Source organism: Miscanthus floridulus, chromosome 7, assembly GCF_019320115.1.
Source record: "Miscanthus floridulus cultivar M001 chromosome 7, ASM1932011v1, whole genome shotgun sequence".
In the NCBI taxonomy this organism is placed as follows: Eukaryota; Viridiplantae; Streptophyta; class Magnoliopsida; order Poales; family Poaceae; genus Miscanthus; species Miscanthus floridulus.
In genome coordinates, this window is record NC_089586.1 from 10,354,520 (window position 1) to 10,371,459 (window position 16,940).

Here is a 16,940-nt window from a genome sequence, read left to right on the forward strand (position 1 = left end):
CGTGGTCGTCGGCTAGTGCATGGCCATGGTCGCTCTGGTCGTGTCAACCACATCCCGCCAAGCAAGCATAGGTCGAGCCTAGACTGCATCCCCACCGTCTCCCGCTCCTCCCCTATCCTCTTCTCTGCTGCCGCCTCTGAGCCGCGCCAGAGCTCCTGCATGCGAGAGGCCATCCCCCATCAATTCCATGTGCCTGCGCCTGTGCCCTCACGTCCTCTCGCTGCCCGGCCCACCTAGACTTGAACCGTGCCCCGCCACCGCGCCGTTAAGACCCGACCCGCCCGCACCATGGCCAGCCCCCTTCTCAACGTCTCAAGCAGAATTGGATGGACCACTAGCCCCGCCTAGGACCCCTCCTCGTTGTGCACACCAAACCCACATCTCTATAGTTGCCTCCTCGCCACTGGCACGGCTGTGTCACTGTAGTTCACCATCGAGCTCGCTGCGCGCACGTGGCCAGGCTCGCTCGGGGCATCTCCGGCCAAACCATCACCTCCGCTAGGTCTATGGTGAGTCCCTGTTGCTCACCCGCTATCCCTACTGCCTTGTTAATACCGTAGCTCACTGGAACACCATCGCCTTGGCCGTAGGGTGCCCACTGCCATGGATAGTTCCCCCTGTAGTGTCTCAGCTCATGCAACCGCCATCCATCACTTCACGTCAACCCCTAGGTGAGCGTCGGCCTCGTAGATAGGTCAGCGTGGGTCCCGTGTGGCCGGCGCAAGCGCCAGTGCCACCGCTCACCACATCGGCGTGCGCGGGGATGGTTGAGGACCATGTCGTTGTAAAGGAGGGAGATTGCGAGGGTCTTGTTGCGTAGCCGCTTTCTCTAGGAATAGTAACGTGGACTGTGGGTTAGTTTGTCCAGGGTTCAGGGACGTTTTTGCAAGTGTGCTGCGCGTGCACGGGCTCCCCATCGTGGGTCGGCTCGCGTGGGGCGCACGGTGGGCCACTGCGTTGGCCCGCGTCTGCATGTTGGGCCGCACTGGGTCATTGCCTTTTCTTTTTAAAGCGAATTAGTTAAATGCTTTTCTAATTTTGTTTTGAGCTGATCTTTGGTAAATTATAGAAAATCGTGTAGATGTCCAAAAATTGTGAAACTAATTTTTTAGGTTCCCAGAATTATTTTCTATGTGTTAGTATAATTATTTCATACATATCTTTGATGAAACTGAGGTCCATTAAATCATTTAGAAATGCTTAATATTATTAGGTTAAATATTGTGGGAATTTTTGTGGCAAAATGGTGATAGCTTTAGGTTTGAAAATTTTACAGCAGCGTCATTGTATTATTATGTGCTCCCTATAATTTTTGTAGCCCTATAATAGGTTGTGAAATAGGGTAGCTAAGTACTCCACGTTTTAGTATATATTAAATCGGTAATAAAAGAAAGAAGGTATTTTAGTTGCTAAGTAATAATTGAATGGTTCATTGCTAGCATAGGTCGAGTAGCTGCAATGCTTAGGTTATTGGTAGCGTGAGTAACCTACCGTTACTCACAATAGGTGATTATTATTATCACTCTCTTAATAAAATGGTGAAAAGAGAAAATGGAGACCGGGCAGAGATAAGGTATGGGCATTAGTGGGTGTAATAGGTTGTGTCCCACGGCCAATGGGGCATGGTTTGGTTACACTGTTTTCCTGTTCGTGTCGGTTAAGGACCGTCCGCTGCTGTTGATGGTAGTCAGGTCATACACTTATTATCCTGAGCATATACTTACTTATGGGAGCGGGAAGGCTCGTTGCTCTCTTGTCGTGGTTTTCGGCTCTTTCTAGACCGACTGATTGGAGGCGGGGATGGTGGAGGTCTAAGCACCACACTGAGTCTGGGACTCAGGTGTAGGGGCTTGGAGTCCACATTTGGACGGGGACCTGGACCCCTTGACAGGAGAGTGGTGGGTTGGTCTTGCTTGTGCCTGGGGTACAAGCGGGGCGTGTGTGTCGGGGTACCCAGCTGGGATATATTGGTTCACGAATCGCCGTATGATACGGTATGACTTGGCTATGGTCTAGGACCGTAGTAAAAACTAAAAGATGAAAGATGATGAATGGATCTGATTGCTCAACTCTTGTTTGAAAGTAGAATAGGTGCTTACATAGAATAGTTAGCTAATGAACTAATCATGACTGCTAATAAAATACTTACCTAAGGATTCACTACTAGAATGCTTTTTCACAAACCAAAGAAACCCAACAAACCATAAAGCCTATCATATCCTTTGGAGTCGGGAAATTATTCCAACTAGTCGGGTAAGTCTTGCGAGTACATTGTGTACTCCGGGTTTATTTACCCCTGTTGCAGGTATAGCTTGAGGAGTGGCTTTGTGTGGAGGATTCTTCTGGTGGGCACAGATGGATCTTTGCATCTTATCATTAGATGTTTATTTCATTTCCGCTATTTATATTCCGCACTCTGAACTAGGTATTGTAAAAAATTATTTCTAAGACTGTTGTATGAAATAGACTAAGTATTATAAACTCATTCTCATTATTGGATCCTGGATGTAAAACGTGGATGGTTCGAGTTCTCCTTTGGGGTGTGCTCGACAGAATTGCTAGAGGTAACTCACTTTCGGGGTGCTTAGTGTCTAGAGGGAGACAAGCGCCTCTGGAAGTGTGTTATTTCAGGCGATTCTGCCATAAGCGCCCTCAAAAGTCTTGGTCCACCAGAGCCCACGACATACCGAGGATCAATTTCCCTTCGTTCTCGCATACGTGCTCACAATAATTTTCCTAGCAAAGCTACGAAAATATGTATAACATTTGTATTTGTATGGCTCCCAAGGCTACGGTAATAACTTTGATCTCCGCCACCTCACAATAAACATCTCTTATTATTTATTAATTGACACGACTGATTTATGGGGTAATCATCAAAACTATTCTTGCCACGCCTCTATGAATTTGGAATGATCGCCAAACCAGCTCAACCGTGAATAAATCCACCACTTAATATGCAAGCATCAATCAAGGTAATGCAAGTTTTATAAACGGGCATAAATATTAATGCCGCACGTAAAATGTCATAAAATCTCGTATTACATTGTCATGGTCCAAAAAAGCTAAAAAAATGGATCATTTGGCTTCAAGTTTCAGTTTATTTTGGTCAAAAGCAGCTTATAAAGCTAATACCAAACAGGCAAACAAGCCCAATACAAGATGTCATGTGGTCAATTGCCCTTCTCCCGATGTACTGATTCATATGCTATGTATGCTTGAGAGTGCATCCTTGATTACAAAGAGTTGAGCACACATTCTTCCCATTTCCCATCGTGCTTTGGGTGATGCCATGGAACATGAAAGGCCTACTATAACCAAAGGAATTATGCAATTCTGCTTGATATCTGTTTCTTTTGTTTCATCTTGGTGCGCAGCATAGGATCAAGAATTGTGTGAATATTATTGGGAAACGCACTGTTAATATATTCATGCAGGTTTGTACCATTATTGAGCTTCTCATCAGTTGGACGAGTCCCTGTAATCATTTCCAACAGAAGCACTCCAAAGCTGTAGACATCTCCCCTGGTCGAGATCTCTACGTTTGTTCCATACTCTACATTTTATGGAGAAAACATACAATTTAAAGAAAATAATGTAAGATTTATAGTTCCGAAATAGTATAGCAAATCTGGTAAATAAAGATATGTACTCACCTGGTGCAATGTATCCAAATGATCCTTTTAGGCAAGCCAAGCTTCCTGAACAAGTATGACCTTCATTAGCCGTAGTGGATAGAAATCTCGCTAGGCCAAAGTCTCCTAGGCATGCAGTCATGTCAAGATCCAAAAGAACGTTACTTGGCTTCAAATCACAATGTATCAGCGGATCTGCTAACTGATTATGAAGATAATCCATAGCAAGCGCTACATCCGTGGCTATTGAAATTCTCTGCCTCAAACTCATGTTCTTTCTTTGACCTGGTTCATGGACCTCTGGATGTAGCCACATATCTAAGTTCCCATTGGGCATGTACTTGAACACAAGAGCCTTGAATTCTTTGCCAGTCAAATCCAATGATGAGCATAAAGTAATGACTTTAACAAGATTTCGATGTTTAATTCTTTTAAGGGTTTCACATTCTGCAGTGAAGCTTTCATTAGCTCCAAATATGTCAAGGTTAAAAATCTTGATAGCAACTATGTTGACCTCAAGCTCAAGACAACCCTTATAAACTGCTCCAAATGATCCTGAACAGATCAAGTTGACAGAAGAAAACTGATCGGTTGCAATTGTAATGTCCTGAAACGTTAACCTCATCATATCCTTATCATGCTGTTTGGACCGTGGCACTGACTTCTTGTTCTTCCTCTTAAGAATAATCACGAGGCATGACGATGCAACAACAACAAAGAAGCTAGTAGGTAGTAGGATCTTTGCAATCAAAAAGTTCGTTCTCCCCCGGTGGACCCATTGTGTGCAAAGAGGTAAACCAAATGCTGGAATGGTGCTTGTACATAATCCATCATTTCCTTGAATTGACACCACACCATTACTAAATATACCACCCAATGGAACTACTCCTTCAAAATTGTTGAAGGATAAGTTTAGAATGTGTAGATTACTCAACGATGAGAGGAACCCTGGGATTGTTCCAGACAAATTGTTTTGTGAAAGATCCATCTCATTTATTCCAACCAAGTTCATGAAAGACTGCGGAATGCTTCCATCAAGGAGGTTGCCTTGCAGCTGAAGTGACTCTAGAAGCACACACTGGCCAAGAGTGGATGGGATATTATGGGACAACTGGTTGTTTGACATACTAAGAGTGTTTAGACTAATGAGGTTGCCTACTTCTTCTGGTATTTGTCCTGATAAGTAATTGTATGACAAGTCCAAATATATTGAAAGTGAAGAAATTTGCAAGAGGTTACTTGGTATGCTCCCAACTAGAGAATTGTGAGAAAGGTCAAGTATATGGAGCTGCCTACAGTGCCCTATGCTAACAAGTATACTTCCACTCAAGTTATTCTTCTTTAAAAGGAGCTCATTTAGCTGACTAAGGTTTCCAATAGTGTCTGGTATTTGTCCAGAAAGTTTGTTGTGCTTGAGTCCTAGGCTAGTACAACCAAGTTACTGAGACTCGAGATACTTTGGGGTATAACACCACTGAAAATATTGTAACCCATACGCAGTTCTATAAGATTCTTAAGATTGCCTATTTCCGATGGAATAGGACCAGATATATGGTTATCGTAAAGCCATAGCCTCTCAAGACTTATTGTAAGATTACCTACGTGTACTGGCAAATTACCCTGGAGATTACTGGAGTCTAGCCCCAACTTAGTCAATTTAGTGCAATTTGAGAGGGAGGAGAGGAAGCCCCAGTCACCTTGTTCTAGCATATTGGCACCAACATCAAGAATCTCCAAGTTTGGCAATGATCCAAAGACTGGAATGGAACCAGTTAGCATATTGTCGGCTATATATATGTTCTTCAGGTTTGATGCATTCTGAAGAGAAGTAGGGATTGCGCCATCTAATCTGTTTGATGTGAGTACCAATGTTTCAATTTTTGGGAGTGTGTAGCCAATATTGAAGGGTATATGTTCTTCAGAGTAGAAAAAGTTTGAAGGTCAGAAGAGAAAAAAACCTTATTTCTTTGCCGAGTGCAAAAAAAAAAAAACTCGGCAAAGAGCTTGTTTGCCTAGTGCCAAAAAAACACTCGGCAAATCCCATTCTTTGCCGAGTGTTTTTTTTGCCACTCAGCAAACCCCCCTTCTTTGCTGAGCATTTTTTTTACACTCGACAAACTTGTTTTTTTTGCCGAGTGCAATTATTTTGCTGAGTGTTTTTCTCACAGCACTCGGCAAAGAGTTTGTTTGTCGAGTGCCCGAAGGATTGCACTCAGCAAACCCCTTGCACTTAGCAAATTGACTGTTTCCGGTAGTGCATGCATCCAAACAAGGCCGAAGAGGTGACCTTTTGTTAGGGAATCCTGTGGTAAACCCAGAGCTAGTTAGTTTCGATGAGTTTTCAGGACGAGTAGCAGCTAGTTAGTGATATATTTTTTACAAAAAAAATCATAACTTCTTCATATGCTATCGGATCAAGATAAACTTTATATCAAAGTAGTAGAGTTTAAAAAGATTTAAAACGTTGTAGTTGATAAATTTTTAATTTAAGATGGTTTATAAGTCTAAATATTCAATATAGGTTCTCAGATCAGAATTGAGAGACAAAGTCTTGCTACAACAGCCTTCAAGTCACTATCTTCATGAAAATTATCATTTTAACTATTTGGTGTATTTGGACGATGCGAAACTGTATCATCTTTGATCGTGCATCTTCTTCTTTGGGACGATGGAAGCGTAGTCTTTAGGAGGAGATTTTTCTTTCTTTCTTTGCTTAAGTGTAAGTCCTCGAAGAAACCTCTCCTTCAGGACCGGCTAGCTCAGTTGTAGTTCCCCTTTGTGCAGCTTTGATTCTCTTTTGTACAGACTTTATCTATAAAATGAGCTCAGAAGGGGATTTCACCTCCTGTTTCTCAAAAAAAAAAGTCAATACTAAAATTGTAGTACTCGACAAGATCTACAACTTTGTATGTAACAACTGTTTCATTTGAGATCGTTTGGAGTATTAAATATGCGTTATAAGATTCAAAATTGTGTAGTTAAAAGGATAGCGTCAGCTATATAGTCACATGTGTCATATATTTCAACTGATATGTGCGGTTGAGGGAACATGAATGTTGAGGTCTCGATTTTGTATCCTGAAGTCATTTATTTTCTATCTTTTTATCACCTATCACCACTGGGTTGAAATCTGGCATAGTGAACAGTCTTAACTTTTGTCCACATGTGTTTTATATTTAATACTAAATAAATCAGTGAACAACTAAAATGACTCATGTATTCCTATTTTTTACTCTGCCCACATGTTTTATTGGATTAAGACAAATAATTGTATCTACAAATTCTAAATTTTATTATATCACGCATCGGTTACACTCTTTTATTTTCAGACTTGATTTCTAGAATTGAGGGCTCAACAACCTAGACGTACGTAAGCTTGAGTTGTATTTTTTAAACAATATTTGAATGCTCGAATTGCATTTCCCGGCTAAACTTTACCTAATTCCCGCGCGCGCAAATACACATACCTCCCCCACGCAGATAGATGAAGGTATTGCACATCAGGTCATGACGACGGATCCTCAGTCATCACGTATTCATGTTAGTTTCAGCTTTTTAAGCAAGTCTTCCAGGAAGTCAACGGATGAGGTTGATGGTCGTATTGAAATTTCCAAGTCGTCGGCCGTCGCGCATACACGGATGAGGTTGATGGTCGTATATATGCTCGTATTGAAATCGCATATTCGTGTGGTGTGCACGGAGACGGGGAGGTTGGCCGGCCAAAGTCGTCAGTGGCTGATAGTGTTAGCTGGACAAGCAACTCAAATCCAAACCCAAATGTAACCGTCTAACCGATGAAAGCTCGGTGTCTCTGAACTACATTCCACACACGGCACAGGAGCTGTAACGGTAAAAGTCTGCTTGCATTGCAGAACAGATTTTTTTGGGTTAATAACCACGGAAGGACTTGTTTGGATGCGCATGTATTCATCTCAATCCACGTGTGTTGAAGTGGATTGGAGTGGAATTGAACTAAATTCCATTCTATTCCACTCCAACATATGTGGACTGAGGTGGATACACATGCATCAAACGAGGCCGAAGAGGTGACCTTTTTGTTAGGGAATCCTGTGGTAAACCCAGAGCTAGTTAGTTTCGATGAGTTTTCAGGACGAGTAGCAGCGCTCCTGCTTTATTACTTTATAGGAATGATAATGTATTTTTTCTTCTTTACTTTAAATGGTAACAGGTGAATGAAATACATCGCGGTAATCGTTACGTGCTGACCCCTTTCTTTTTCTTTAAGGTGCATATGTCGCCATCCAAGATAACCTTAAGCAAACTAGGAGTATTCATTTAATTCCTTTTTATATATGTTACTAAAAAAGCATTTGTAGAGAGGCCTCTTTTTTAAGTAGAGGTGGCTCAATCTAGAACCACCTCTAAAAATGGTTCCTGAAACATGTCGTCTCTAAAAATGCATTTGTAAAGACGACTAGTCGCGGTTTGCCTTCCAATTTGCGCAGCGATTTTTTTGACTCCAGCACCAAAAGTACCAAACCACCTTACCCAGCATAGAAAACCACTCAAATCCCTGGCCCACCGCCACTCTCACCTCTCTAATCCCAAGCTATGCGCCTCAATGGCGCTGCTAGCCCATGCCGCCTCCTCACCACAATCCTGTTGGTCCACTCCTCGACGACATTGGTCTGACGCCGCCTCCTCGCCTCAACCTCGTGGGGCGCACTACCTCCTCGCTTTGACCCATTAGGCCACGCATCCTCCTCACCTCGACCTCGTTTTTCACACACATGAAAATTTCGTTGACAATTATTTTTGGCACACAGGACAATTTCGTTTTTCAGTAGTGCTGAGATCATAATTCCTATAGTTTTGGGTTGATTGTAGCTTGGACACGTCATCAAGGACCCTTTAGGGAGACCCACAACCGTCCACCGAACGAGAGCAATGACCTAGCTGTAATCCAACAACCCGCATCAATGAGGCTGACAAACCCGAATACCCAAACTCCGCCTGATCATTCCTCAGGAGGGTTTACCTTCAAGAGGCAACAAGAAACCGACACCACAATACAAACTCTCGGGCCAAACCACCCAAGACATTAGCTTGCGGGCTTGGGTGGTTGGGCCGGTTTCACTGGCGCTCCAGTGCGGGCACCGACGGCTCTCAGAGTTGAGGCCAGTGCAGGCGGATGGGCGTGACAGTGCATGCGGGCGTGGTGGCGCAGATGGAGGAGGTGAGCGCCTAGGCGCCGCATGCATCTTCCTCTTCCTCTCTCGGGTGCGAGCAACGAGAGGTTGGGGAAGGAAGGGATAAGGCTGGGACGGTGGGAGTGGTGGGTGTTTCTGTTATTTTCCACTTATTAGCTGCTATTATTTGATTTGGTTCAACTAGTGAGATACACTACGCCAGATTTGCACATCACTGTTGGCATCATCACTGCCGGATTTGTGAGAACCGGCAGTGATGTACTTTCACTGCCGGTTATGAGCTTGAAAATGAAAAAATGATTGGGGCTGGGCTAAAATCGGCAGTGAAGGACCACATCACTGTCGGTTTGTGGTTTGAACCGGCAGTTTTTTTGGCGGGCACTCATCACTGCCAGTTCAAGCCACAAACCAGCAGTGATTGTGCTCTATCACTGTCGGTTCTAGCCAAGAGCCAATGGTAATAAGCCTACTACATAAAAAGGCTGCAGCCGTCCTCTTCTTCCTCGCCTCTTCCATCCCGAGAATAGAGGCGCGCTTTTGGGCCGTTTCCTCCATTGTTGCGGTTGCTCTTCACCATGAAGCTAGTGCTTGGATTTTGAAGAATGGCTTGATCTTTTTGCTTTAAGGTTAGTAACAAACATCCACTCCTTTGATTTTGTTGCTTAATTAGCTTCGTTTTGATGGCTACATTGCTTGATTCTCATTCTAGTTCTTTCTCCATTCTAGAGAGCACTTTTCCAATTGGACATTTGTGCAAGGCTCAAATTATGGTGAATCCATCATCCAAAAGGTTGGTGTCTATGAACACATTTAAATTCCTAGCTAATTATTCCATGGTGGTCAAGATCATCATTGTTAGTATGTGATGCTATATTTAGTTCTTAGAAGTAGAGTAGAATAGTTGTTCTTCAATGTTGTGCAATAATTGTTTTTACTACGATTTTTAATTTACAGGGCCGGGGCTACCAATTTTAATTTTTCAATAATTAGTGTACAATAATGTTTTCCAAAAATGGTACTTTCGAGCTACAATTGTTGTTCATGAAGCTTGATTTCTTATTAATTCTTTGTAATTACTATCTCAGTATTTTTTTGTGCAGAGATGGATCGAGAGTGGATGCATCTGTCCCGAACGGACAAGCTGTACATGCATGACGTCAGCCAGTTTATCACCGATACCAAAGCCCATGCTGGGAATGGGAACCCTGTCTTCTGCCCATGCAAAGATTGCAAGAATCATAGGAACTTTTGTCAAATTGAGTCTATACGATCACACTTGATTACCAGGGGGTTCATGCCAAACTATACGATATGGACTATGCATGGCGAGGTTGGTGTGAATATTCTACGGGAAAACGATGATGATGTGGACATGCCTGATGTAGCCATCCACGATGCTGACGAGGAACTCGGTGTTAACACGGAACCTATGGCCACAGTTAATAATATGTTTAGGAACACGCTAGCTGACGACACCGAGGATAACGATGGCATTTCTCAGCTGCTACGTAATGTAGAGACCGGATGTCTTAGTGAAAGACAACTGAGAAAGCTAGAGAAAATGAGACAAGATGGCAAAACACCATTGTATAGAAATTGTCCAATGAGCAAACTGGAAGCCGACATCATGCTGTTAGAGTTCAAATCGACAAACAGATTGAGCGATAAAGGCTTCGATCAGTTGTTAGCTATAATAAGGAAAATGCTCCTAGAAAAAAATAAGTTGCCAGAAAAGACATACTTGGCCAAGCAAATGATCTGCCCCATCGGCCTCGAGGTTGAAAAAATCCACGCATGTTCCAATGATTGCATATTGTACCGTGGAGAAAAATACAAAGACTTGGACAAGTGCCCCAAGTGTGAAACTCCACGGTATAAGGAAGGGCCATCAGATGAGGGTACCAAGACCAGAGGAGGTCCCATAAAGGTCGTTTGGTATTTCCCTATAGCTCCCCAGGTGCATAGGCTGTTTGCATGTGCAAAGTTAGCCAAGCTGTTGCGCTGGCATGGCGAAGAGCGTAAGAAAGATACAATGATGAGGCACCCCACCGATGGGCATGACTGGAGGACTGTCAATACTATGTTCTATAAGGACATCGGTGGAGAGGTAAGGCACCTTTGGTTTGCTTTGAGCATAGATGGGATAAATCCTTTCGACCAGGTTAGAAGCAATCATAGCACCTGGCCAGTGACGCTCTGTATATACAACCTTCCACCTTGGGTCTATATGAAGCGGTCGTACATCCAGATGCCACTACTGATCCAAGGGCCAAGATAGCCTGGGAATGACATCGATGTGTTTCTGGAACCAGTGATCGATGAACTAGTGGAGATGTTTGAAAAGGGTGTGCCGGATGTTTGGGACGAGTACAAAAAGGAACATGTCACGATCAAGGGAGTACTTATCGCTACAATCACCAACCTGCTAGGTCGAGGTTCGTTGTCCGGAGAGAAAACAAAAGGCTATACTGGATATGTCGAGTGCTTGGACGACACCGATATGGTAAATCTACCAAATAACTCAAAGATAGTTTATATGGGACACCATAGGTTCCTACCTAAGGATCACCCTTACCGCAGGAACAGAAAAGATTTCAACGGTACTATTGAGAAACGCTTAGCTCTAAAATATTGAGACGGGCCTGCGATACTTCGAGAACTCAACAAATTGGAGGTTGTCCTTGGGAAGGGGGACAATGCAGTAGCAGCGCCTGATGGGAGCGTTTGGAAGAAAAAATCAATTTTCTAGAAACTACCTTACTGGCCATTTCTGAGTGTACGCCACTGTCTTGATCCCATGCACATCACTAAAAACATGTGCGCTAACACTCTTAACACATTGATGGACACCAGGGGGACATCGAAGGGTTCACTAGCCACACGCCTAGACATGCAACACTTGGGAATTAGGAAGGAGCTGCATCCCGTGGAGCTAGAGATTGGCCAGTTCGAACTTCCGGTTGCGTCATAGACATTGAAGAAGAAAGAAAAGCGTGCGCTTATTTCTTTCTTCAATGAACTCAAACTCCCGACGGGCTACTGTGCGAACCCAAAGAGGCCAGTGAACATGAGAGAACTCAAGTTCAACTATGGCCCTATGAAGGCCCATGACTGTCATGTCATTATGACTCAGCTGCTCCCTGTTGCCCTGTGTGGTATTCTCCCCGCAAAGGTCCACGCCCCAATCATAAAACTTTGCTCGTTCTTCAACGCGATCTCAAAAAGGTCATTGATGTGTCCACGCTAGAGCAGCTGTAGCGGGACATAGCCGAAACTCTCGTTAGGCTTGAGATGCATTTCCCGCCGACTTGCTTTGATATCTCATTGCATCTGCTCATTCATCTTGTTGACCAAATTAGAGCCCTTGGCCCAATGTACCTACATCAGATGTTCCCTTTCGAAAGATTGATGAAAGTTTTTAGGAGGTATGTTAGGAACAGATTCAGGCCAGAAGGGGGCATGGTTGAAGGATGGTCAATGGAGGAGGCCATTGAGTTTTGTACATATTATCTGGACATCAAAAGGGTCAGAGTTCTAGAATCTCATTACGAGGGAAGACTATGTGGCAAAGGAACGGTCGGGGAGAAATCGGTTACAGTAGATGACCTTGTTTCTTTCAGACATGCATAGTTCGCTGTTCTCCAGCAAGCCGAGGGTGTGATGCCATACATTGACGAGCATAGGCAATCGCTGCAAACTCTATATCCGAGCAAGTCACAGGCTTGGCTGGATAAAAAACATAAGGAGGAATTTGTCAGCTGGTTGCGACGTCGCTTGCTTGGAATAAAGTTGGGTAATCAACTAGATGCCTTAGCCAAGGGACCTTTGAGTACATATCTTAAGTACCAAGGGTATGAGATCAATGGATTCACATTTTACACAAAAAAGCAAGATGGAAAGAGCACATACCAAAATTGTGGTGTTCGTTTTGATGCTCACGACGAAAACGGCAATGTGCAGGCGACATACTATGGTTTCATAGAGGAGATATGGGAGCTAGCCTATGGTCCGTTAAAGGCAGCTCTTTTTCGCTGCCAGTGGGTCTGGCTCGAGGAAATCAACACTGACAGCGAAGGGTTCACTACCGCTGATCTCACTAAGACCACATACAGAGATGACACCTTCGTCCTTGCAAGAGATGTTATGCAAGTCTTCTATGCAAGGGACAACAAGACAAAAGGAAGGCTAAAAGTAGTCCTAGAAGGGAAAAGGAAGATTGTCAGTGTCGATGGAGTGATGGACGAAGAAGACTACATGGGCTATTAGGAAATGCCTCCATTCGGGGCGAATGTACCCCTACCTATCCTTCAAGAGGGTGACGAACCTGCTTACGTACGAATTGATCACAATAAGGCCCTCATTGTTGATGCACCTGAAGATAGTTAGATTATTGTTAACTATGTAATCATTATGTAGATGTTGTATCAATCATTCGCACTGAATATTTAATTTATATTTTGTGCGCATCTCTACAATTTAATTATTGACTATGTAATCAGATATTAAGATGATGTTCACAAACATTATTATTTGATAATTATAGACCATTAATTTATTATTATAGAATTAAATAATCAAGACACAAAATTTTGTGTTATTTTTAGAATATAAACTAATTGCATTATTTCTATTAATAAATAAATAAAGAAAAGCAAACTAAGTGAACTCCCTGTTCTAGCTTAGCGGTTAAGGCCGCGCACTCTGTACTCTGAGACCCGCGCTCGAATCCCAGGCTGGCCAAATTTTTTTATATTTTTTACAAAAGGCTGCGATGGCAGGCTCCAAACCGACATTGTTTTTTTTATATTTTTTTACCTAAAGTCGGCCGCAGGGCCCTTCACTGCCGGTTTTGGGTTCAAAACCGGCAGTGATATCTTCTATCACAGTCGGTTGCTCAAACCGACACAGAAGGCCCAATTCACTGTTGGTTTTTAAACTAAAACCGACAGTAATGTGTAGATGCTCCTCACATGCCAACAGTGCTCCCATGACCACAACCATTGGAACACTGCTCCCACCTACCCCGACAACTTTAGTTTAGAAATAAAAATGTACCACGACTGCTAGCCCCTATAAAATGGCCCTCAGCCAGGAGCTAGCCTCTCCATGCATGTTGGTTTCAGCCAGGCCTTATCAGCCATGATACAATGTTTTCCTCTCACAACAAACCACAGATATCTAACTCGTTCGCGTGCCCTTAAACCAGGCTTGATCCGCTTCTTTTTTCATCCAGAACAGTGTTTTTCTCTCATAAATTTCTCCAGCATTCCTCCAAACCATCCAAATTCCTCCACACTTCCTCCAAGTGAACATGCCTAATCGTTATGCATCGTAGTCCACCAAAATGGTGCACACATGAGGTATTAGAAGAATGCTACTGAAGATAGAGCAACGCCGAAGATTGGAGATGCCACGAGGTTCACAGAGCCATCCGCTGTGGTACGCTCTGGACTGTATGTCCAGAGAGACCTGGTGTGCTCTGGGCAATTTCCCGTCCTAGAGCGGCATTGGTTCATCGGTGCGGTGCCAAGCTGAATCCAATGTGCTCTGGACTGTACCAAGAAAAAGGCCATGTACAGCAGAGGCATGGATTCATCGATGCCACCTTGTCATCTCCAACCGGTATAGCTCGTAGACCACCTTGGTGCTGTTGTTTGACCCTAGTTGGTGCTAGAAGAATGCTACTGAGGTGGTTAAATTATAATGTGTTGATACACATTGATGGTAACATTGACCTGTACGCAAATAGGTCTTTGTTATCATATATAGAATTTTAGTGTAAGGTCTTTGTTATCGTATATGCAACTTATTTCTATTTTTTTTTGTAATTTTTGATGTATTTCATTACTATCTAAATAAATATATCGTTGTTGTTAAACCTTTCCCACTGTAGTATATAAATAAATATATCATTTACATATATGCACCTTCACTGTCGGTTCTATGTATAAACCGGCAATGATAGTCACCTTCACTGTCGGTTCTATTTAAAAACCGGCAGTGATATCCACCTTCACTGTCGGTTCTATTTAAAAACCGGTAGTGATGTCCATACCCCCCTATATAAAACAAATTGCCAGCTACATACATCGATCCCACCCACCCACGAACTCTCTCAGTCTCATTTCTCACTTTTCACTCTCACTTCTCAAGACATCCACTCTCTCTCTCTCTACGTGATTTGGTCATGGCTCCTGTATTTTTCAATGGTATTGATATGTTGTCTTCTCCAATATTCTATCTATATTCATTTGATCTATATTTATATTCATGTTTCTTTGCATTCTACATTTATATATATTCTTATTCCTTGCATTCGATCTATATTTAATTATGTTGCCATATTTTACTTGGAAGAATTTTTTGTGCATATATTTTGTGTTCATATTTTTTTTTGCATTTTATCGATCAGGTGGTATGAACAACGGACCTCCTCCACCACAAGAACTAGGTTTCCACCCTGGCGATGAGCCATTCGCTCCTAATGTGGCCATTCCACAGTTCCCTGTTCCAGCTATTGTATGAAATATTTTCCAACATCTTTTGTTTTTTGATGCTAACAAATAACTGTAATTAGTTTAATATCATTGTTGCATGCATATATGTCATAGACTATATCCCCAATAGGTTGGCTGTGAACAGCACTTAGCTAGTTCTTTATCTTAGACATCATCGAGAACACGGCATCTAATGCAAGTGGTCGGCTATGGACGTGTGAACTCAGTTTTTTCATCCCTGTGAGGGGTTCAAATCATCAGAACCATGTCCACGGGACCGGAATACAGAGCCCGGATGTGATAAGCGCCCAATTAACTGCCGTGCGCATCTGTTTAGAGGCACTTTGACGTATTTGCTATGATGTGCCTGATTTCTCATACTTCAAGGCACTTGCTTTGAATGCTGGTGATATCCCCGTCCCGCAAGCAAGCGAATGGTTTGTGAGCTACAACCATGCGGATGTGGTAAAATGGTCACTTATACCTGAGTCATGGTTATTTGTTGTTTATTATTGTAATAACATTCTCTAATTTTTTTCTTTTTCTCCGCATGCAGATTGCGCTACAGGACCTTACCTATGCTGCATGTGGCTTGTGGGCCATTCTAGACCAAGCTACGGAGCAACTCGGGTACGATTGGGACTTCTGTAATGGAAACCTCGGCCAGCTCACTATAGATGGATGCCAGTACTACATAAGGATTACTAACAGGGGCAGTGGTCATTCAGTAGGTTACATCTATGGCCAACCATTCTTTCGGTATTGTGAGGCACGAGAGAGTGCACTCATACGGGCATTGGACTTCATCGATACAAGCGGATACATAATCCGTGACATCAATTACCATATATGGCTACAGAGGCATGTTAGTGTGCGCGGCCCGATTGATCCCGACAGTAATTCCGATAGTAATTAATGTTTATTTAGCTAGGTTTTCAATGTCATAGTTTAATTGGGTTCTAATTTTAATATGTACGGCTTTGTGTGTTTAATTATTGTCATGCAAGTAATTCGTGTAACATTCTGGTGTCATATTTGTCTCAAACTTATTCTCAGGCTTGCACGTGCCACGTGTGAAGGAAACACAAAGTTTAGGATTTTTCGGAGATGGTTTGCTACTTTCTGAGGTTTAATTGAATTTCCGCGCGACGACACTGTTTAATTATAGGTTGAACCGAGTCAACCCACTAAAAGATCCGGAATGGTGCCAAACTTTTACACAGGCTCTAATGTGCCCTAGGGATAAGAATTTTGTGGAGGTGGATGAAAAAATCTATTGGGTCCAAGATGAAATTCACCCTCTTTTGTATCATTTGGCACAGAGAAAAATATAATAAATAAAAAAATGAACAGAAAAACCTAAGATTCTGTGTGGAGTCTTAATTTGGGTGTACATGCTTGCCAAAAAATTTCAAGCCATGTTGACGTAGGCGGAGTATACATGCTTCACAGAGGTACATGTGCCCTTTCATCGAACCATGACTATACACATAGGTTATCAAGGTTTCTGTGGTTCATAGGCATTCCAGTGTCGAATTGGTCTCAAACTTTTTCTTAGGCTTGCACGCGTCACATGTGAAGGAAACACCAAGTTTGGGATTTTTCGGAGAAGGTTTGCTACTTTCTGAGGTTTAATT

The 16,940-nt window shown here is 42.8% G+C and overlaps 1 protein-coding gene across 1 annotated transcript; it reads right to left on the minus strand.

Moving 5' to 3' along the window:
* Positions 1-3,326: 3,326 nt before the first annotated feature.
* On the minus strand, positions 3,327-5,414 carry LOC136465041 (probable LRR receptor-like serine/threonine-protein kinase At3g47570). Its single transcript, XM_066463940.1, has 4 exons — positions 5,255-5,414; positions 3,801-4,811; positions 3,657-3,701; positions 3,327-3,556 (listed from the first exon to the last, which is right to left on the minus strand). Exons 1-4 carry the CDS (start codon positions 5,412-5,414, stop codon positions 3,327-3,329), a joined length of 1,446 nt encoding a protein of 481 aa, XP_066320037.1.
* Between the last annotated feature and the right edge of the window lie 11,526 nt (positions 5,415-16,940).

Excerpts from the sequence above, each read along its gene's own strand:
- LOC136465041 (XM_066463940.1), bottom strand. The coding sequence starts at position 5,414 with ATGCTAACTGGTTCCATTCCAGTCTTTGGATCATTGCCAAACTTGGAG. Across the intron at positions 4,812-5,254 it reads AGACTCCAGTAATCTCCAGG|GACAAATACCAGAAGAAGTA; the intron begins GTAATTTGCCAG and ends ATTACTTATCAG. Across the intron at positions 3,702-3,800 it reads ACATTGTGATTTGAAGCCAA|GAAGCTTGGCTTGCCTAAAA; the intron begins GTAACGTTCTTT and ends ATACTTGTTCAG.